The 17,368-nt window shown below is 56.4% G+C and overlaps 2 protein-coding genes across 3 annotated transcripts; one reads left to right on the forward strand and one right to left on the reverse strand.

The window, feature by feature from the left end:
* Positions 1–72: 72 nt before the first annotated feature.
* On the forward strand, positions 73–12,455 carry TK1 (thymidine kinase 1). The gene is made up of 8 exons (XM_070479870.1): positions 73–224; positions 341–372; positions 1,404–1,514; positions 4,547–4,640; positions 10,797–10,886; positions 11,183–11,302; positions 11,485–11,806; positions 11,842–12,455. Exons 1-7 carry the CDS (start codon positions 159–161, stop codon positions 11,683–11,685), a joined length of 714 nt encoding a protein of 237 aa, XP_070335971.1. The 5' UTR covers positions 73–158; the 3' UTR covers positions 11,686–11,806; positions 11,842–12,455.
* A 1,042-nt stretch (positions 12,456–13,497) lies between these two features.
* SYNGR2 (synaptogyrin 2) lies at positions 13,498–17,268 on the reverse strand. Of its 2 annotated transcripts, none has more exons than XM_020889014.2 (4): positions 17,135–17,268; positions 15,075–15,312; positions 14,593–14,732; positions 13,498–14,502 (listed from the first exon to the last, which is right to left on the reverse strand). In XM_020889014.2, exons 1-4 carry the CDS (start codon positions 17,231–17,233, stop codon positions 14,305–14,307), a joined length of 675 nt encoding a protein of 224 aa, XP_020744673.1. In that variant the 5' UTR covers positions 17,234–17,268; the 3' UTR covers positions 13,498–14,304. The 2 variants fall into 2 exon arrangements, with proteins under 2 accessions (XP_020744673.1, XP_020744674.1); XM_020889015.2 differs by having other exon boundaries at positions 17,153–17,265.
* Positions 17,269–17,368: the final 100 nt, after the last annotated feature.

Here is a 17,368-nt window from a genome sequence, read left to right on the forward strand (position 1 = left end):
CTCCAGTCCCGCGGCCGCGCGGTGATTGGTTCCGGGGCTGCGGCCCTGGCTCCCGATTGGCCCGCGCCGGGGATAACGTGCCCTGCGCGGGAACCGGCGGGAGCCTGCAAGGCGGCGGCGGCGCAGAGTGCTCGGTTTGCCAGCTCCCTGAAGGTGCCATGAGCTGCATCAACCTGCCCAATGTGCTGCCAGGCTCCCCCAGCAAGACCCGGGGGCAGATCCAGGTGCGGGCGCCGGGGCGGGGTCGGGGTCAGGGTCGGAGTCGTGACTGGTTGAGGGGGCTGGGTCCCCGGGTATCTGTGCACCCCGGGGCCCGAAGTGACCTCTCCTTTTCTCCTAGGTGATTCTCGGACCCATGTTCTCAGGAAAAAGGTAATGGCCTTGCGGGACGGGTGTGGCCCAGGACCTCCTCCTCTGCTTCCTTGGTCCTCCTCCAGCCCCCCGGGGCGCCGTCCGTCCCGCCCCGAACCTGCGGCCCCTCTCAGAGCACCCCCCCCCAATATCTCCGGCTGCCCGACCCCCGCTTTCCCGCCCAGAATGTCTCTCCTCCGTGGAATCCCTCGCGGAGGAGGCGCTCCTCCCATTTCCGTCAGACCCTCCTCCGCTTGGGGCCATGCAACCACCCATCCTTCCGGGAGCTGGTCATCATTTGGTCATCGTTTAGCCCCTCCAAAGCCCCACCTGAAGGGCGTGTGCTCGGTGGCCGGGCCCTGAGCGCCCTGCAGTGTCTGTCGCTTCCTTCCAGTGTGACTGTTTCCTTAGATGGCCCAGGAAGGTGGTCACTCTGCACACTGCAGAGTCAAGCCACTGGCGCCTTCACTTCCTTGAAGTGATAGACCCAATCCCAGACCAGGTAGGGCCAGCGAGCTCCCGTAACTCCCCTGACCCCTTCCTACATGGCCCTGGGGGAGATCCCTCCAGGTCAAAGCCCTTGCGCACGATGGTGAGGCTCAGGGTGGGCTCTTGGACAGACTTGATGCTTTCCTTGTTGCACCAAAAAGTCCTGTTCGTTCAGATTAGGTGAAGAACTGTGGGGTGAGATGATTTTGGAATGGAATCTGGACCCCTCCCCCCTGCATGTGGTCTTTGCCTCTGCCCACCGCACCGTGCCCCTGACAGAATCACTCCTTCAGCCACTCCCTGGACCACCTGAGGTCCCCTCCTTGACACCCTCCCCATAGAGAGTGACTTCCTGCCTAGACATGCTCCCCCCTCCTGGGCCTAGACTGAAACTCTGTGCTGGGGCCCTTTCTGTCCTCTCAGGTCTTCCCCACACCCTGCCCTGCGGCCTTCCCCTCCATGGGTGGCACTCAGGCTGTAGACCCCCAGAAGGCGGTGGGGAGCCCAATTTGAGCTGTTGGGGTCTTCCTCGCCCACATCAATGCTTGGGCCTTCCCTTGCAGTACTGAGCTGATGAGACGGGTCCGTCGCTTCCAGATTGCCCAGTACAAGTGCCTGGTGATCAAATATGCCAAAGACACGCGTTACAGCAGCCTCTTCTCCACACATGACCGGTCAGTCCCTGCCTCTTCCATCCTGTCCCCACACCTTTTGTGAGAAGCCCGGTGTAAATTCACAGAACATACTGTGACAGTTCTTTAGAGCAGAAGGTTAATAATGCTGATGCCTGACAACGAACCGTTTAAATCTGCGAACTTTCCTAGTTGCTTGGCATGGTACCCTACAACTTGGCCTTTCTTGGGACTCTAGCCCAGTGGTTCTTAACCCAGTGGAGGTTTGATTTTGCCTTCTAGAGTCTATTTGTAATGTCTGGAGATGTTTTTAGTTTTTAACCACAGGAGGAGATAAGGGCATGATGGCAACTAGTCGGTAGAGGAATGCCACTGAACATTCTACGATGCACAGACCGCCTCACAGCAAAGAATGATCCAGCCCCAAATGTCAGTAGTATCTGGCCAAGGTTAAGAAATGCTGCTCTTGACCTCCATGGAGGGTGCAAACTGGTCCTGTTGGCCTGCAGAGTGAATCTTATTTAAATTTTTAGTTGGCTTGTCCTTGACTTCCCCTTGTGGCCTTGGAGCATCCCCCTTTGATGTTTATCTGCCTGCGCCCTGTGGACATTTCAGTCCGCTGCCTGAGGTTGGGAAGTGAGATTTAGTACCATTCCTGCCATTCCATGCAGCAGATTGGGGCCTGATATTTTGGAGCCTGAGACACTGTTGTCTCCCAGATTTGTCCACCTGAGCCCCCAGCCTCAAGGCCATGCTGTGTGTGGTTTCAGGGTGGGAGCTTTCTTTTTTTTTTTTTAAAGTAAATTAGCTTAGCTAGGTAGTGTAGTGTCAGTCACTCAGTTGTGTCCGACTCTTTGCGACCCATGGACTGTAGCCTGCCAAGCTCCTCCATCCATGGATTTTCCTAGGCAAGGATACTGGAGTGGGTTGCCATTTCCTTCTCCATTATTTTTTTTTTTAAAGGTAAGAGGTGGATTTCTTTAGAGAGAAACATACGCCACAGGCAGAATATGGCCCATCTCAGAAGGAGAGAGTGGCCTCAACATATGGCATGGTTAGTTTTTACGGGCTGGGTGATTCCATAGGCTAACAAGTGGGGTTCTGAAGGCGGGCAGGTGCTGGGGCTTAGAGGACCCTGGACTTGGAGTTAAGTTAAACGTTGAGTGACATTTCCCCGACCTGCTGTCTGTTGCAGATAGGTCATTTACATCTCCAAATTTGCCTTCTCATCCCTAAAACACAGGCCTCCGCTGCATGGGACTCGGGGAGCATCAGGGGAGGACAATCAGGCAGTAGAGGCAACGCTGCAGCAAATAGAAGTACAGCTTCTGGAGTCTGTTCAGTGGGGTGAAATCCAAGCTCTGCCCCAGGGTCACAAACCCTCTCTGACATGGGCTGTCGAGGCCTGGACAAGCCCCAGCAGAGACCAAATGCTTGGCAGGGTGACAAAGCTCCAGAGACGCTGCTCTTGCTAGAGATGGAACCAGCTTACTGCCTTGCCTGCATTCTGGTTTTCTTTATTTGGGGAAGGGTGGGGAATTTAAAATGCAGGAAATAGTTTCACACTCTTCCCAGAGCTTGAAGCAGGATGACCATAAGATAACTGGTAAAATCACTACCGCATAGTTTAAAAGTGAAAGTTGCTCAGTCATGTCCAAGTCTTTGCCACCCCTCTGTCCATGGGAGTTTTCCCAGCAAGAATACTGGAGTGGGTTGCCAGGGAGTGAACCCGGGTCTCCTGCCTTGCAGGCAGATTCTTTATGGCCTGAGCCACTCTAGCTGCCAACTGCAGAACCTTCAGGAAGCTCCTAGCCCCTTGCAAGGCTAGTTCAGAGGAGCAGGCAGAAATGGAAACAGAAGAAAATAACCTTGTAGAAAAACAGAAACTTTTTAAAAAGAAGACAAAGAACTAGCTTTCCTCTTCCAGAAGACCTGGCTGTGGGGGCAGGGCGGGATTCACTGTCATTTAATGTACTGGAACATTCCCACAGCTACCTTTCACTTTCATACTCTGCTGGGTGGGAATCCGCCCTTAGGAAACACGAGGCAGAAGCATGAATGTGGATTTGACTCTGCCTGTTAATAGTGCTATGGTCTGTAAGAAATCCTGTAATCAGCCAGAGGAGTCCAAAGGAGGGAATTTTAGGTCACTGCCCTGCTGGTTGGTGTTCCCAGCTTATCTCTGCTGGCGCATGGGGCTGCAAGTCTTAGATTCTGGTGCTAATGGTCTACCCGGGGCCATGGTAAGACTTTCATGGGCCCCTTCCTCTATCAAAAGAAAAAAAAAAAATTATACTCTCTGACTATATTGCTAGAAAGACAAAAATCAGACTGAGTCACATTCTGATTTTTTTAAAAATAATTTTATTTATTTATTTTTGGTTGGGCTGGATCTTCCTTGCTGTTCAGGTTTTTCTCTAGTTGAGGCGAGCGAGGGCTACTCTCGAGTTGTGGTGAGCAGGCTTTTCACTGGGGTGGCTTCTCCTGGGGCACACGGGCTTCAATCGCAGCTACCAGGCTTGAGGGCACCGGCTCCGTAGCTGTGGCACACGGGCTTAGTTGCTGTGCATCATGCGGGGTCTTCCAGGATCAGAGCTCGATCCTGTGCCTCCTCCACTGGCAGGCAGATTCTTTACCACTGAGCCACCAGGGAAGCCCCTTATTCTGATTTTTAAACGAGAATTAAAAGATTTCATTCATCCTCAAAGCATCATGGGCCCGGGACACTGTACCTGATGAATTAACCCCTTCTGTGCCCCGGCCCCTCCCCTTACACACACCGCAGAGAAGAGCCTGGCATCCAGGTTGACCTTTTACATTGGGCATTGCTAATTTCCAGTCCAAAGCGTGAAGTGAAATAGCTCATGTTGAATAACTGGTTTTCTGAACAAAGACCTTTACTCTCCTCCCCAGATGCCTTCCCACGGGCACTAACTTCTCAAAGCCCTAGGCAGATGGCTCGACCTGCTTTGCAGGGAGGGGGTGGTCGTGAGGCGCTTCCCTAGCCCCTCATCTTGGTTCCGGGTCTCCTCGGGCTCCCCTGCCTTGCCCACACTCTGGCTCTCTGTCCCCAGGAACACCATGGAGGCCCTGCCAGCCTGTCTGCTCCGGGATGTGATCCAGGATGCCCAGGGCGTGGCCGTCATAGGCATCGACGAAGGGCAGTTTGTAAGTTGACGTGTCCTGACATTGCTCTTCCTATGAACCCCTTAAGTCCCCCTTTTTCCTCTGCTGGTTTAGAGGTTATTGGTTCTATTTCTGATCTTTAAAGGTAAATATTGTTAAGTTAATTTGCTTTAACTAGTATCTGAAAACCCTTTGAATTCTCCTTACTGCTTTCTGTGTTACTGAATTATTTTTTTTTTTTAATATTTACTTATTTGACTGCTTGGGTCTCATTCAGTCTTCATTGTAGCATGGGGGATCTAGTTTCCTGACCAGGGATCAAACCTGGGCCCCCTTCATTTGCAGCACAGACTCTTAGCCACTGGACCACCAGGGAAGTCCCTCTGTGTTACTATTACATGGAATTTATTGTACCTTAAAAAAAAAATTTATGATGAACAAAAAAATTTGATTTCTCAATACCAGAAGGAAGGGTTTGGTTTGGTTTGGCTCACTGATGCTTCTTGCTTGTTTTTTTTTTTTTTTTTTTTTAATATTTATTCATTTGGCAGCAGCATGTCTTAGTTGCGGCATATAGGATCTAGTTTCCTGACCAGGGACTGAACCCGGGCCCCCTGCATTGGGAGCGCAGAGTCTTAGCCGCTGGACCACTGGGGAAGTCCCTCTTGCTTATTCTTTATGGGTTTATTTTTCCTCCTACTGAAACACATCCTCTAGTAGTTCTTCAGCCAGGCTGTGTCGGTGGGAAGCTCTCCCAGTCTTGATGTGAAAATGGCTTTATTCTGTTTTCTAGTTTTAGCGGGGTGGCACTTGGCCAGTATTTCCCCTTGCTGCTTTGGAAAAGCAGCAGCCGCACACCTTAACGCTCGGAAGAAGGCTTCTCTGATCACCCTCCTGGGCAGGGAACCTGTCTGTTCTCTCAGAACAGTGTGGTCCGGGGAGGTCTTGTTTTTATTGATCCTGTTTTGTACTGGGTGTAGCTTATGTAACAATCTGCTCTTGAGTTTTTTGTTTGTTTTCGCTTTATTGGAGTAGAGTTGATTGACAGTGTATTAGTTTCAAGTGTACCGCAAAGTGAATCAGTTCCAGATATACATCCAGCCACGCTTTTTTATTGATTCTTTTCCCACACAGGCCATTATAGAACATTGAGTAGAGTTCCCTGTGGTGTGCAGGAGGTCCTTATTAGTTCTCTGTTTTATATATGGTAGTATGTATATGTCAATCCCAATCTCCCAGTTTATCCTCGCCCACCGCATGCCCCCTGGTAAGCATAACTTTGTTTTCTATACCTGTGACTCTGTTTCTTTTTTGTAAATAAGTTCATTTGTACCTTGTTTTTTTTTTCAGACTTCACATATAAGTGATATTATATGATGTCTTCCTCTGACTTCACTCCTGGTCCATTCATGCAGCTGCAAGTGGCATTGTTTTGTTCTTTTTAATGGCTGAGTAATATTCCATTGTACATATGTACCACATCTTCTTTATCCACTCATCTGTTGATAGACATTTAGATACTCTCGTTTAATAACTGATTCTCTTCCTTCCGTTGTCTTTCTGGAATGGTTCAGGGTGAGAACAGGGCTGTAGCTCTTCCCTTTCTCTTCTAGACTCTGATCTCCAGAAGGCTCTGGGGAGCCTGGGTCAGTTTTGGGGAGGTGGCTCTCAGAACAAGGATTGTGAGCTTTGGGGAGGCTCTCATGTCCTTCAGGCCCAGTGTGTACGTGCTAACCACTCTGCTCCCTGGCTATAGGTAAAGTGTGTTTTCAGGGCTGAGCTGGACACCCTGGCAGGGACCTTCCACTTCTGACACCTCCTTGGTTGAGAGCCGAGTGCCCTGGTTCGGGAGCTGGTGGGCCACCTGACCCCTAGTTCTGTTCCGTGTTTCTATGGCTGCTTCCTCCCTGGCCAGCAAGTCACAGTTGAGTTTCCATCATAAGTATTTATTAAACCCCCTATAGAAACATCGTCAGTCTTCTGTTCTGTCCTCACCCCTGTGGGTCTTGCTTAGAAAGAAGTCTGGGGTCCCAGGGGCTGCCTCTCAACATGGGACCCAACAAAAGGACTGCCCCTCCCTTCCTTCATCCTTCCGTGCAGACGGGGTGTCAGGGAAGGGTGTGTCTGAAGTCCCCAAGCTATCAGCTGAGGGTACAATGATAGGTGGGCAGCTGGCTCCTGGGCATGCCAGCCTCGCGGTATCACCCTGAGTGCTGTTCTTATCTCTGCTTTACCACAAGTAGGACGGGGGGTCATCTCGGAAAAGTCAGGAAGGACTGTACTTAAGAAGAAAGTCCATAATTGACTACCAGCGTCTTCTGCCCAGGGACCGCCAGGAACAGCCCCAGAACGGAACAACTAGGGACTGGAGTTGCAGGGAGACACCGACATGAGAACTGGGGGCTGTGGGTGAGGGCTTGGTTATTAGGAAATGCGGGCTGCATCGGGTCATTCTGGGGAGGGTTTTGGAGGTCGGTTTGGCTTTTGATATGGTGTCCTGGGAAGGGCGATGATTCTGACCAGCATCTTAAACGTCACCTGTAGGGAGGGTGGACCAGGAGGCCGAAGCAGCAGGGGTCACTCCTTTATCCAGGAGGGGGGACATTTGGTATCCCGTAGCCTAGGTGATGCTTACATTCTGTCTGTGCTCAGACATGCTTAGGGAGGGGTCTGGTTTGTTTTCACCATGCAACATGTGTGGGATATTAGTTCCTGGACTAGGGATTGAACTGGGGCCTACGGCAGTGAGAGCTCTGAATCCTAACCACTGGACCCCCAGGGAATTCCCGAGAAGGAGTCTGGTTTTGTCTTTCGTGAGTGGGCCAGAAGCTCATGAAATTAATTCTGTGAAATTAGTTGTATGAAATTAATTCTGTTCAGCACAGCAACCCCGAGGCCCACTGTGAACGCAGGCAGCTCCTCCCACTGCCCTGTCCTTCTCTTTCGCTGCTCAGAAAAACAAAACAAAAATCACAGAATCTTGATCTGCATCCTTCTAGTCTCCGTACATATATATCTACTTATAGATCGGGCTCATATCACGTGTTGTGACCATCTTTCCACATCAACAGATACCTGTCCTTATGAAGGTACCGTGTCTTGCATGACCCACCCCCTTGGCTGTGGCACTTAAAGGCTGTGATGGACGTGTGGGTGGACATTGGGCTGTCGTCTGGTGTATTGGGGTTTATCTGGTGTACTGGAATCACTGGTCAAGAGGTCGAGCTTATTCATCCAGTGTTTTCTGAGCTTGAGCCGTACGGCGGCCGTGTTCTAGGTGTTGGGAGTATAGCCAGGGTCTCGCCCTTGCACTTCCATTCTAGCTGGGGGAAAGAGATATGTAAAAGTTCTGGCAACTAGGGGAGAGAAAAGCCGTGTGAAGTAGGTGGAGCCCCAGTGGGGATCATGCTTTATGAGAACGGTCAGAAAGCGGCTGGAAGGAAAGTGGGGTGAAGTTCCCAGGCAAGAGTGTGCTCCAGATCAGGGGCTTCTGCCTGGTCAGCAGGAAAGACTTCAGCCTGAACTCTGGGAGAGCCTGGAAGCCGCCCAGGACGGTCCTCTGCTGGAGGGGCATGGATGGATTGCGGGGGGGCGGGGGGGACGCCGGGTCTCTGCAGACATCCCCCGAGGAGGGCAGGGGGCGGTGGCTGCACGCACATATTCTGTTCTGCCTGCCTTTCTCTTTTCTTCCTGGGTGGCTGACACTGTTTTCCCTGTATTTCTCCTTTTGTAAAGAGCCTCCTCTTGGGTTGTCTTTCCTCTAGGACGTGTGATATAACCAGTGCCACTCTGTTACATGCTGTAAATACTTCTTCCTGGTTTATTTGCCTCTGGATTTGGTCTGGGCATCTCATTTAGTCTTTACCATTCATGGTGGAGCGGCTAAATCCTTCACTGTCACATCCTTCGCCCTGTCCCCTCCTGTGGCCTCTGCAACCTTCCACGCCAGCCGGGCTGCCAGGAAGTGAGGTCTCCGCCTGGGCAGGGCCGGGGTGCTTCCCTCGAGCATCATGAGGCCGCCACCTCTCAGCAACATGACGACAAGGGCGAATCTCCTTCCTGGCTGCCTGATCTCTGCTTCCACAGCTTTTGGTCCTCTCCCCCACCCATCGCACCTTGTTCAGGAAGCGGTTCTCGGCAGGTCAGCCCTGGTGCTGGACCAGCAGATGATCACATGGGCAGGCTTGTCACTGTCGAGAAACCCCTCCTGTGCTTTTCTCGCTGGATCCCCTGTGGTGATCATTTTTATCTCCCAAGAAAATTTATTTGCTAGGTCCTCTGAAGGCCCACTTTAAATGTAACCTGTACTGGGGTCTCTGGCTGCTGTAACCTGCACTGCAGACCAGTCAGTTTAAACCACAGACATTCATTTCCTACAACTCTGGAGGCTGGGAGCCCAAGATCAAGGTGTGGGCAGGGCAGGTTCCCTCTGAGGCCCTGAGGGAGAGTCGGAGATCTGTCTCAGGCCGGTCCCCTCGGCGTGTGGGTGGCCATCTGCTCCCTGCATCTTCACATTCATCTTCTTCTCTGTCTGTCCCTGGGTCCAAGTTTCCCCTTTTTGCAAGGACACCATTCATACTGGAGTGAGGCCCACCCTACATACCTACTTTAACTGGATGACCTCTGCAAAGACCCTCTCTCCAAGTAAGGTCGCATTCTGAGGTATTGGAGGTCAGGGTTTCAGCATAAGGATTTGGTGGAGTGGTGGAAGGGTTCACGAGTCAACCCATAACATAACCTAAAAAAATGAATGGTGATAGAAACAAACGTCAGTAACGTGATTGGTTACCAGTGGGCCTTCTGGGATGTTGCAAACGACCTGGGCAGCTCTGGCTATACCTTGGATTGTTCAGGAACCCCTGCTGGGGGCCCTGGGTTCAGCGTTTGGGCAGAGAGCGGGGTGGCATGTGAACAGGGCACAAAGTTCAGGTGGAACAATTGAGCTCTCTTGACCACTGGCATCACTGTAGCAGGCAGGGTGGAGGACCCCTCGCAGTCCCCAAACCCTGGTGTGGAGGGACCATGTCTGGACAGGGAGGGTAAGATGAAGAGGGTGCTCCTCCCAGGGTGGTTCTGCCCCCCGCCATCCCCGTGGATTTCTGGCAATGTCTAGAAACAGTTTTGTTTGTGACAACGTGGGTGGGGGTGGGGGGCACTGGTGGACGGGTCCTTGCAGGCTGGGGGTTACATTTCTGTGATCTGTGAGGAGCGAGTCCTTTAGAGAAGAGGAGGGGCCTCACCTGGAGCCAGGCTGGAGCCTCAGGGTGGGAGGTGCTGTTTCCATAGCACAGGCTCAGCAAACCCTGCAGAGGGCGGTCAGATCTGGCTTTCATGAATCCTGCTGGAACTGTTCCGGGTTCTCTAAGCCCTGTCCTGGTCCTCATCTGGGTGAACCCTCAGGTCTTGTAACTACACACCTCCACGAGTGGCTTGGAGAGAGACCCTTTGCCCAAACACCCAAACTCCCCACTTCACCCAACCCACAGACCAGATAGATGATTGACCAGTGAAAGGTCACCAAAGGATTCGTTTAAGTAGTGGCCCCTTGGGCCACTTGAAATGAAATTTGATTTACCAAGTAAGTGACTTTCTGCAGGTGGTGTGTTGAGCCATCCTGCTCTGTAAGTAGCCAGTGGAACTCCTACCCCTTCTCCAGGCATGTCATGGCACATTATGTTTAAAAGAAGAAAAAAACAAAAGCAAACACACAGAGCCTGCCTCTCAGCCAAATAGCATATGTAATGAGGTATTTGAGTGTCCTTAATCCTTAAACATCACCAAGGGCCTTCCTTGCCTTTTCCTGGGCTCAGAAATGTGAAATCATTGCCAGGGTCACAGCTAATGGGTCCAACCGAGAACCGGCTTCAAGCCCGAGGCAGTGTCAGATCTGGGCTTTGGTCCACTGTGGTGGCAGACGGCCTCTCCACCTGGGTTGCATCACCCTGGTGGCAGATCCGGGTGCCTAGCCTGGAGCATGGCCTGGCTCTGCTGTGGAAAGTTGGTGCGATGGGGGAGCGAGTCGGGCAGCTGTGGGTGTGCAGGCCGTGTGCCGGGTGGGAGGGCTGGGGCTGCCCTGTTCTCAGCTCCACGCAGACCCGGGTAGCTGGAGCTTCTGGGCCTGGTGGCGTGTCCGCAGCTCCCGGAAGCTGCTACCCAGGGCGGAAGCTCACTCCCTCCTCCTCTCACCCTTTCCCCCAGTTCCCTGACATCGTGGAGTTCTGCGAAAACATGGCCAACTCGGGGAAGACCGTCATCGTGGCTGCGCTGGATGGGACCTTCCAGAGGAAGGTGAAGTGTCTGGTCTGAGTCTTGGGATGGGACCGGGGACGGAGGGGCCTGGGCAGCACACAGAACTGGACAGCCCAGCTCGCCCTGGATGCCCACACCATGCCCGAGCCCAGGCACTCAGGCCAGCCAGACCCAGCTCCCCGGGGTGACCCTGACTCCACCTGCCTCGGGCTGGTGCTCTGGGGGAAGCCAAGGTCCAGGCTTAGTTTCCTGGCTTCAGGGCTGTGAGTCAGGGGCTCTAGGAAAAGCCCACCTGGCGAAATGAGTGTGCACCCGTCTTTCTGTGGCCAGTACAGGCTTTCGGGACCATCCTGAACCTGGTGCCCCTGGCAGAGAGCGTGGTCAAGCTGACGGCGGTGTGCATGGAGTGCTTCAGAGAGGCCGCCTACACCAAGAGGCTGGGCGTGGAGAAGGAGGTAGCTGCCCCCCCCGCCCCCCCCCTTCTCCAAAGGATGGGCGGGTGGGGGGCAGGGAGGGGCGCCTACACCAAGAGGCTGGGTGTGGAGAAGGACATAGCCGCCCTCTGCCTTCCCCCAGGGGCGAGGAGTGGGGCACTGCGCCCCCCGCTCAGTGCAGGCTCTTCCTGTCTCACGGTCAGGTCGAGGTCATCGGAGGAGCAGACAAGTACCACTCCGTGTGCCGCCTGTGCTATTTCAAGAAGGCCTCTGGTCAGCCCGCCGTGCTGGACAGCGAAGAGAATAAGGAGAACTGCCCGATGACGCTGGTAAAGCCCGCGGAGGCCCCAGGAGCCCGGAAGCTGTTTGCCCCTCATATCCTGCAGTGCAGTCAGGCCAACTGAGGCACTGGCCCCTCCCCGGGGCGGGCGCTCACAGGCCACCTGCCCCCCCCCGCCCGCGGTCGCCCCCTGGCGGACGCCCGCGCGCTGCCCGGCCTTCTTGGAGGAGGAAGTTGCGGGGGAGGTGGTGTTGGGGGTAAGAAGGAAGTTGCGGGGGAGGTGGTGTTGGGGGTGGAGGTTTCACCAGCGATCGGCCTGCTGCTGCGCCCTTTCCCAGGCCAATGCAGCGGCTGGTGGTCTGCACTGCACACTTCCCTCCTTGCCTGCCCACTGGCTTTTCTCAGTTCCCATCCCAGCTGCGGGGCCATCGCAGTCTCCCCAGGCTGGAGCTGGCCGCCCTGCGAGGCGGGGTCTGGCCGCTGCAGCCGTCCCTCTTGGGGTGAGGCCAAGCCACAAGCTGCTGTGACATCGGCGTCGCCGGCTTCTTCCCCCTTTGTGGCATCTGCTGTTGAGTTTCTGTTCTCACAGGGCAGCCCATACCCCAGCACCTCTGGCTCAGCGTCGGCCTCCTCCCACGCAAAGACTTGGTCCCTCAGCCTGGGACGGGCTCCCGGCCGACCCTGGGGATGGCTGGACTTGTTCTTATTTCCTTTTGGGCTGAAAGCCCTTCCTGACCTGGCGATCATTTTCTCCGGAATTACAGCTTCTTCCACGTGGGTGACACTTACCCTGCTCTGGGGCTCAGCTCCCATGGGCTTGTCCTCTAAGGAGGTGGGGGCTGTGTGTGTGTGGAACTGATAACTAATATTAAAATTTATTGGTTGGTAAAAGCATATTTCTCTTTTAACTGTCTGGGATTCCCCGGGTCTCACTATAGACACCTCTGACATGATTCAGGTATGGGGATTTCCCTTCAAATCTTTTTCTAGTACTCCTGACCCCTTAACCACAAATCTTTTTAACTGAGAGATGATCATCAAGTGTTCTAAGAGGAATGTTTGCCTGCTCTTCTGTCTGGGCGGGTTTCAGGTCAAGATGGATGCAGGAGCCTGGGGCTTGGTTGGAAAGATGAAGCCTTGGTCTGTGCTGCCAGCTGAGGCTGTGAGGTCAGGTTTTAGTTTGTGAAACAGACACTTGACCGTTCAGGAGCCAGGAAGACCAGCTCTGCTGTGCCTTGGGCTCTGCCACAGCCCGCTGGCTGTGGGCAGCTTATGGGAAGGTGACGGTGCTCCAGGGTGGGGTAGGCCTGGGCTGTGGGTCTGCCCCGTGTAGATGGGGTCTGAGTTCCCCACCCTTACCTCAGCTTCTCCCTCCCATTGGCTTGTGGCTGGTCTCAGGTTACAGAGGTGCAGTACCACAGTCAGACGGTAATTCCCAAACCCTGTGAGTTTTTACTCAGGATTTTGAAACCACTGGGGCCCACTTTTGACAGCTCCCTCTCACTGCTCGAAAGGGGAAGTCCAGAGTTGCCTCGGGGGCCCTGGCCTCCTGCCTTAGTGGAGCTTGCTCCCTGGTGTGGGCTGGGCAGTTAGGCCGGCTCCCCAAGGGTCTGAGACAGGCTGCAGGGGTTCTGAGCCCTGTCTACAGGAAGCAGAGGACCCCTGCCCCTCCTGGGGCATGCCAGGACCCTGGCAAGGCGGCCCAGAAGAGCTGTGTTGTTTACAAGCTGAGCACAGTTGCTATTTTAAGATGCTGATGGAGGGCAGTGTGAGGCATGAGACCCCAGGCCGGGTGGGGGTGGGGGGAGTTGCTGGGCACAGTGGAGGGGCAGGCTGCCACAACTTAGGTTCCATAGGGCCTCAGCCACAGCTTGGACCTCGGTGGAATTTCTCTTCCTCCCAGCCCCAGGGAGAGGCCCCGCCAATGACACGGAGATTATGAATGAGAAAACCATTTATTCCATCTCCAGAATTAGTCTAACAGAATCCAAGGGTGCTGTGCGTCCTTCCCCCAAGGCTTTGTAATGTACATTCAGAGCGGCCTGGGGGCTGTGGGTGCATCCCACACCTCCGGACAGAGCTGGGATATTTACATAAAGCTGGGTGTTGTCAGGCAAAGCCCCTCCCTGCGGCCACAGGGCGGGATCTGAGACAGCTGCCCGAGTCCCCCTCGGCTGCCAGAAAGGTGACCCAGAGGCACTGGCACAGAGTGACCACAGGTCCAAGCGAGCAGACACTTCAGCAGTGAGCACGGCCGGCCGGCCGCCCGCAGAGCGGGCAGGGGGCTGGGGCGGAACAAACCTGAGTGAGGAGGGAAGAAGCCCTGGCCCAGCGCCCACGGCAGGAGCGAGAAGGCCCCGCAGCCTCGTCTTTGGCAGAGAACCCCAGATGGCTGCGGCCACCGGCGCCTGGATGTGGGCCCGGCTCCTGGGCTGGGGAGAAGCTAAGGCACTTGTCAAAACAGCACATCGGGTGCCTGGAGCTATTCCAGGTGGGGATGCCGGTCATTAAAAGCAACAAAACGTGTCTAGCTAAAAACCCTTTCCTAAAAAAATGCCCTCGAGGAGTGGTGGGTGAAGCCCTTGGGGCACAGGCACTTCAGGGCGCTCTCTCCAGGCCCTGTGTCAGTTCGGACAGGAGCCAGGGGCCAGCGGCTCTAGGAGCCGAGCCTTGGGGGAGGAGCCGGGGAGGAGGGGAGGCCCCCAGGCGCCCTCCTCCCTCCGCACACCATCCCCGCAGCAGCTCAGTACACAGGGGGCGGCTGGTAGCCCTCCGTGCTCTCAGCGTTCTGGGTGAAGGGCGGCTGCTGGTAGGTGTCCGCGGGCACACCTGGGTAGGAGGCGTAGGCCGTGTTCGGGTCCGGAGTGGGGTCCACGTAGTTCTGGATGAAGTCATCCACTCCAGCCTTGTAGCGCTGGTAGGCCAGGGAGGCCAGCACGCCCTGCAGGGAGCCCCAAGGTTTGGGTTCCTCAGCCCTGCACCACCCTTTGCCAGAGACACCAGGACCCTGGCCCACCCTGGGTCCACTTACCCAGGAGAAGATGGAGAAGAAGCTGAAGGTGATGGCCGCCCGGGCTGAATCGGCTCCTATACGCACGTCGTCCACCTTGGTGGCCGCCCACTGGTTGGTGAGGAAGCAGAACCCAACGAACCACAGGAAGGTCCAGAGAGCTGGGGCGAAGGCCGGGAGGGGAGGGTCAGCTCCATGGAGCGGCGGGAGGACAGGGGCCCCCGGGAGCGAGAAGCCTCTCAGGGTGCAGAGGTGCTGATGCAGAAGCTGGGGTGGGGACAGGATGCCCTCTCTAGGGCTCTGCTCCAAGCCCCACTCAGCTCCAGGGGGTTTCAGCGGATGGTGAGAAGTCCTTGTGTGCCAGCATGACTGCGGGCGTGGGGAGACCCGGGGCTGCTCCCACCCCTGCCCAGCCTTCAGCCAGAGACCCCTAGAGCTTCTGGAAACACTGCTGCTCCTGTTCACCCCAAGATCAAATGGAGGTGCAGCCAGCTGGCCGATACCTGAGAAGAGCAGGTCACCGATGACCAGGTACTTGCGGTCAGTGGCATTGCTGATCTGGGGGAAATAGACGTCAACCACGAAGAAGAAGGCTGAGGCCAAGAAGGCCAACACCCCGATGGCGGCGCCGTAGCGGCAGGCGTCCTCGTTGCGGTTGAACACGCAGTACTGCTGCTGGGAATTGTGGGTGTTGCTGTAGCCCTCGCCGAAGATACACGAGAAGACAATCAAGGCGAAGACCTGAGCAGGAGGCGGGGGAAGGGCTGAGTGACCGCCACCCTCGTGGGCCACACCCCCAGGCGGCACATGGAGTGGGACCCTGACAGGAGGGGACACTGGCCTCCGCCACTCCTGCTGTTCCCCTGCTGGAGGTCAGCGACCCAGCCCTTCCTGAACTTGGGGAGCAAGTCCCCTCCCCACTCCCTTCTCCAGACATCCGTCATGAGGGGCATGACTGGGGATTCCTGGACTGAGGACAGTGGGGAGTGCAGGGGGATCTCCTGGGTGGGGACTGCCCACCCCGCTGTCTGCCTAGGGGATGGCTCTGCCTGACCACTCCCACTTTTAGTGAGTTTTAAGCAGGATGGCTCACAAAGTCAGAGAAACCCAAGCTTGGAGTCTCACCCCCGATCACCACCTGCCTGAGTCACCTCTCCAGCGCCCAGCCTTGGCCTGAACACCCTGAAACCAGGCCTCTGAACTGAAACCGGGTCCCCAGACTGCCAACTCCCACAGCCCTCTTCGACTTTTCCCTGGTCCAGGCTGGGCTCCCCAGTTTGGCCAGTTTTCCTCCTACAAAAAATTCTGGGCTCTTTGGCATCCTGTCCCCTGGCCTCCCAGGGAATCCCTGTTGGCTTCTGCCCATAGCGAGTCCTACCCACACAGGGCATATCAAGCGGGTCTGCCCAGCAGGCCTGTGGACACAGCTCTGTACTCGACCCTGGAGGCACTGGGGTAGGGGGTCAAGAAGGTGCACCAGCCACAACTCTGGGAGAGGCTCCGGGCCCTTGGGAGCAGCCTCACATCATCTGTCTCCGCCCCAAACTGAAAGGCTACCGCCCCACCCTGCCTTATATGAGTCTGGACACCTGGCTCCCTCTGGGACTAGCCCAGGCCTCTCCCCCGCCTGCCCTGCCTGCCTGCCTGTACAAGGCCCTCTCAATAGGCTCCAGAGCTGGCAGTCACAAGCCCCACCCCCAGCTGGAGATGAAGCCGGAACTCTGGATGCTGGGAGCGGTGTGCCAGCCTGACTCCTGGCACTGCCATCTCGAAACATGGGCATCTGCTCCTGGGGTCGGACCCCACAGGTCAGGCAGAGTGTGGATGAGGGTGTCACCAGGGCAACTCACAGGGCTTCAGCCCCAGGCAGGTGCGGTGTGGCTACTGTAGGCCCAGCCCTCTGCCTGCGGGCTGGCTAACACCTTGTCCAGCTTTGAGCTCTGCTTGTCCAAGAGCAGGGGACCTCCCACCAACCCCCTGCCCCAGTAACCTGGTGCTGGCGGCTCACCCAGCTCAGGGGGAGGGGCACAGACTAGAGTCACTTGACCTTGGGTGGGGAAGCAGACCCATGGGCTGCTCTTGAGTGGAAGACAGGCTCTGTTTCAGGGTGGCCAGGCCCTCCCCCGCAACCCCGTGCACCCCACGTGGCTTCGGAAAGCCCCCCTCCTGATGAATTACCCCAGGCTGGAAGTCGTGGCACGCTGGCCACCTGTCCTGGAGCCGTCTCAAACTCCTCCCACTGCCAGCAGGGCGACAGGCCTGCTCCCGGCGGCGCCTCCCGGGCCACCCGGTGCCCGGGCCGGGAGGTGGGGGTGGCAGGGCCCGGGGTGGGGGGCGGCGGGGATCGAAGTGGGGGTGGGCGGCGGGGCCCCGGGGTGCGGGCGGTGGTGAGCCGCTGTAGGGTCCCGGGCCCCGCTCGCCCGCCCCGCGCGCGCCGCTTCCACCCCCGCGCCTCGGCCCCTACCACCTGTCGCGCTCTCCGGCGCGCAGAGGCCCCCTCCGCCCTCGCCGCCCCCGGCCTGGCGACGAAGTAGGGTCCCCGCGGCCCCGCACCCAGGCTCACCAAGCAGACAGCACGCACCACCACCTGCGGCTGCGTCAGGAAGCGTCGCAGGTCGAAGGAGCCGCCCGCCTTGGCCGCGCCGTACGCCCCACTCTCCATGTCGCCGTCGCCGCCGCCGCCGCCGCCGCGGACCGCCGAGGAGCCAGGCGGCCTCCCCGCCCCCGACTCGACTCCTCCCCCGGGGGCGTGGCCAGTGCCGCCCCAGGGACCGAGGGCAAAGTTCCGCTCAAGGCG

Source organism: Odocoileus virginianus, chromosome 17 (assembly GCF_023699985.2).
Source record: "Odocoileus virginianus isolate 20LAN1187 ecotype Illinois chromosome 17, Ovbor_1.2, whole genome shotgun sequence".
In the NCBI taxonomy this organism is placed as follows: domain Eukaryota; kingdom Metazoa; phylum Chordata; class Mammalia; order Artiodactyla; family Cervidae; genus Odocoileus; species Odocoileus virginianus.

Bases quoted from the DNA above. Each gene is read 5' to 3' on its own strand.
- TK1 (XM_070479870.1), top strand. From the start codon at position 159: ATGAGCTGCATCAACCTGCCCAATGTGCTGCCAGGCTCCCCCAGCAAG. The intron at 225-340 runs GTGCGGGCGCCG...CTTTTCTCCTAG, and splicing joins AGACCCGGGGGCAGATCCAG to GTGATTCTCGGACCCATGTT. The intron at 1,515-4,546 runs GTCAGTCCCTGC...CTCTGTCCCCAG, and splicing joins CTCTTCTCCACACATGACCG to GAACACCATGGAGGCCCTGC.
- SYNGR2 (XM_020889014.2), bottom strand. From the start codon at position 17,233: ATGGAGAGTGGGGCGTACGGCGCGGCCAAGGCGGGCGGCTCCTTCGAC. The intron at 15,313-17,134 runs GTGAGCCTGGGT...CCTCCTGCTCAG, and splicing joins TGGTGCGTGCTGTCTGCTTG to GTCTTCGCCTTGATTGTCTT. The intron at 14,733-15,074 runs GTATCGGCCAGC...CCTTCGCCCCAG, and splicing joins CGGTGACCTGCTCTTCTCAG to CTCTCTGGACCTTCCTGTGG.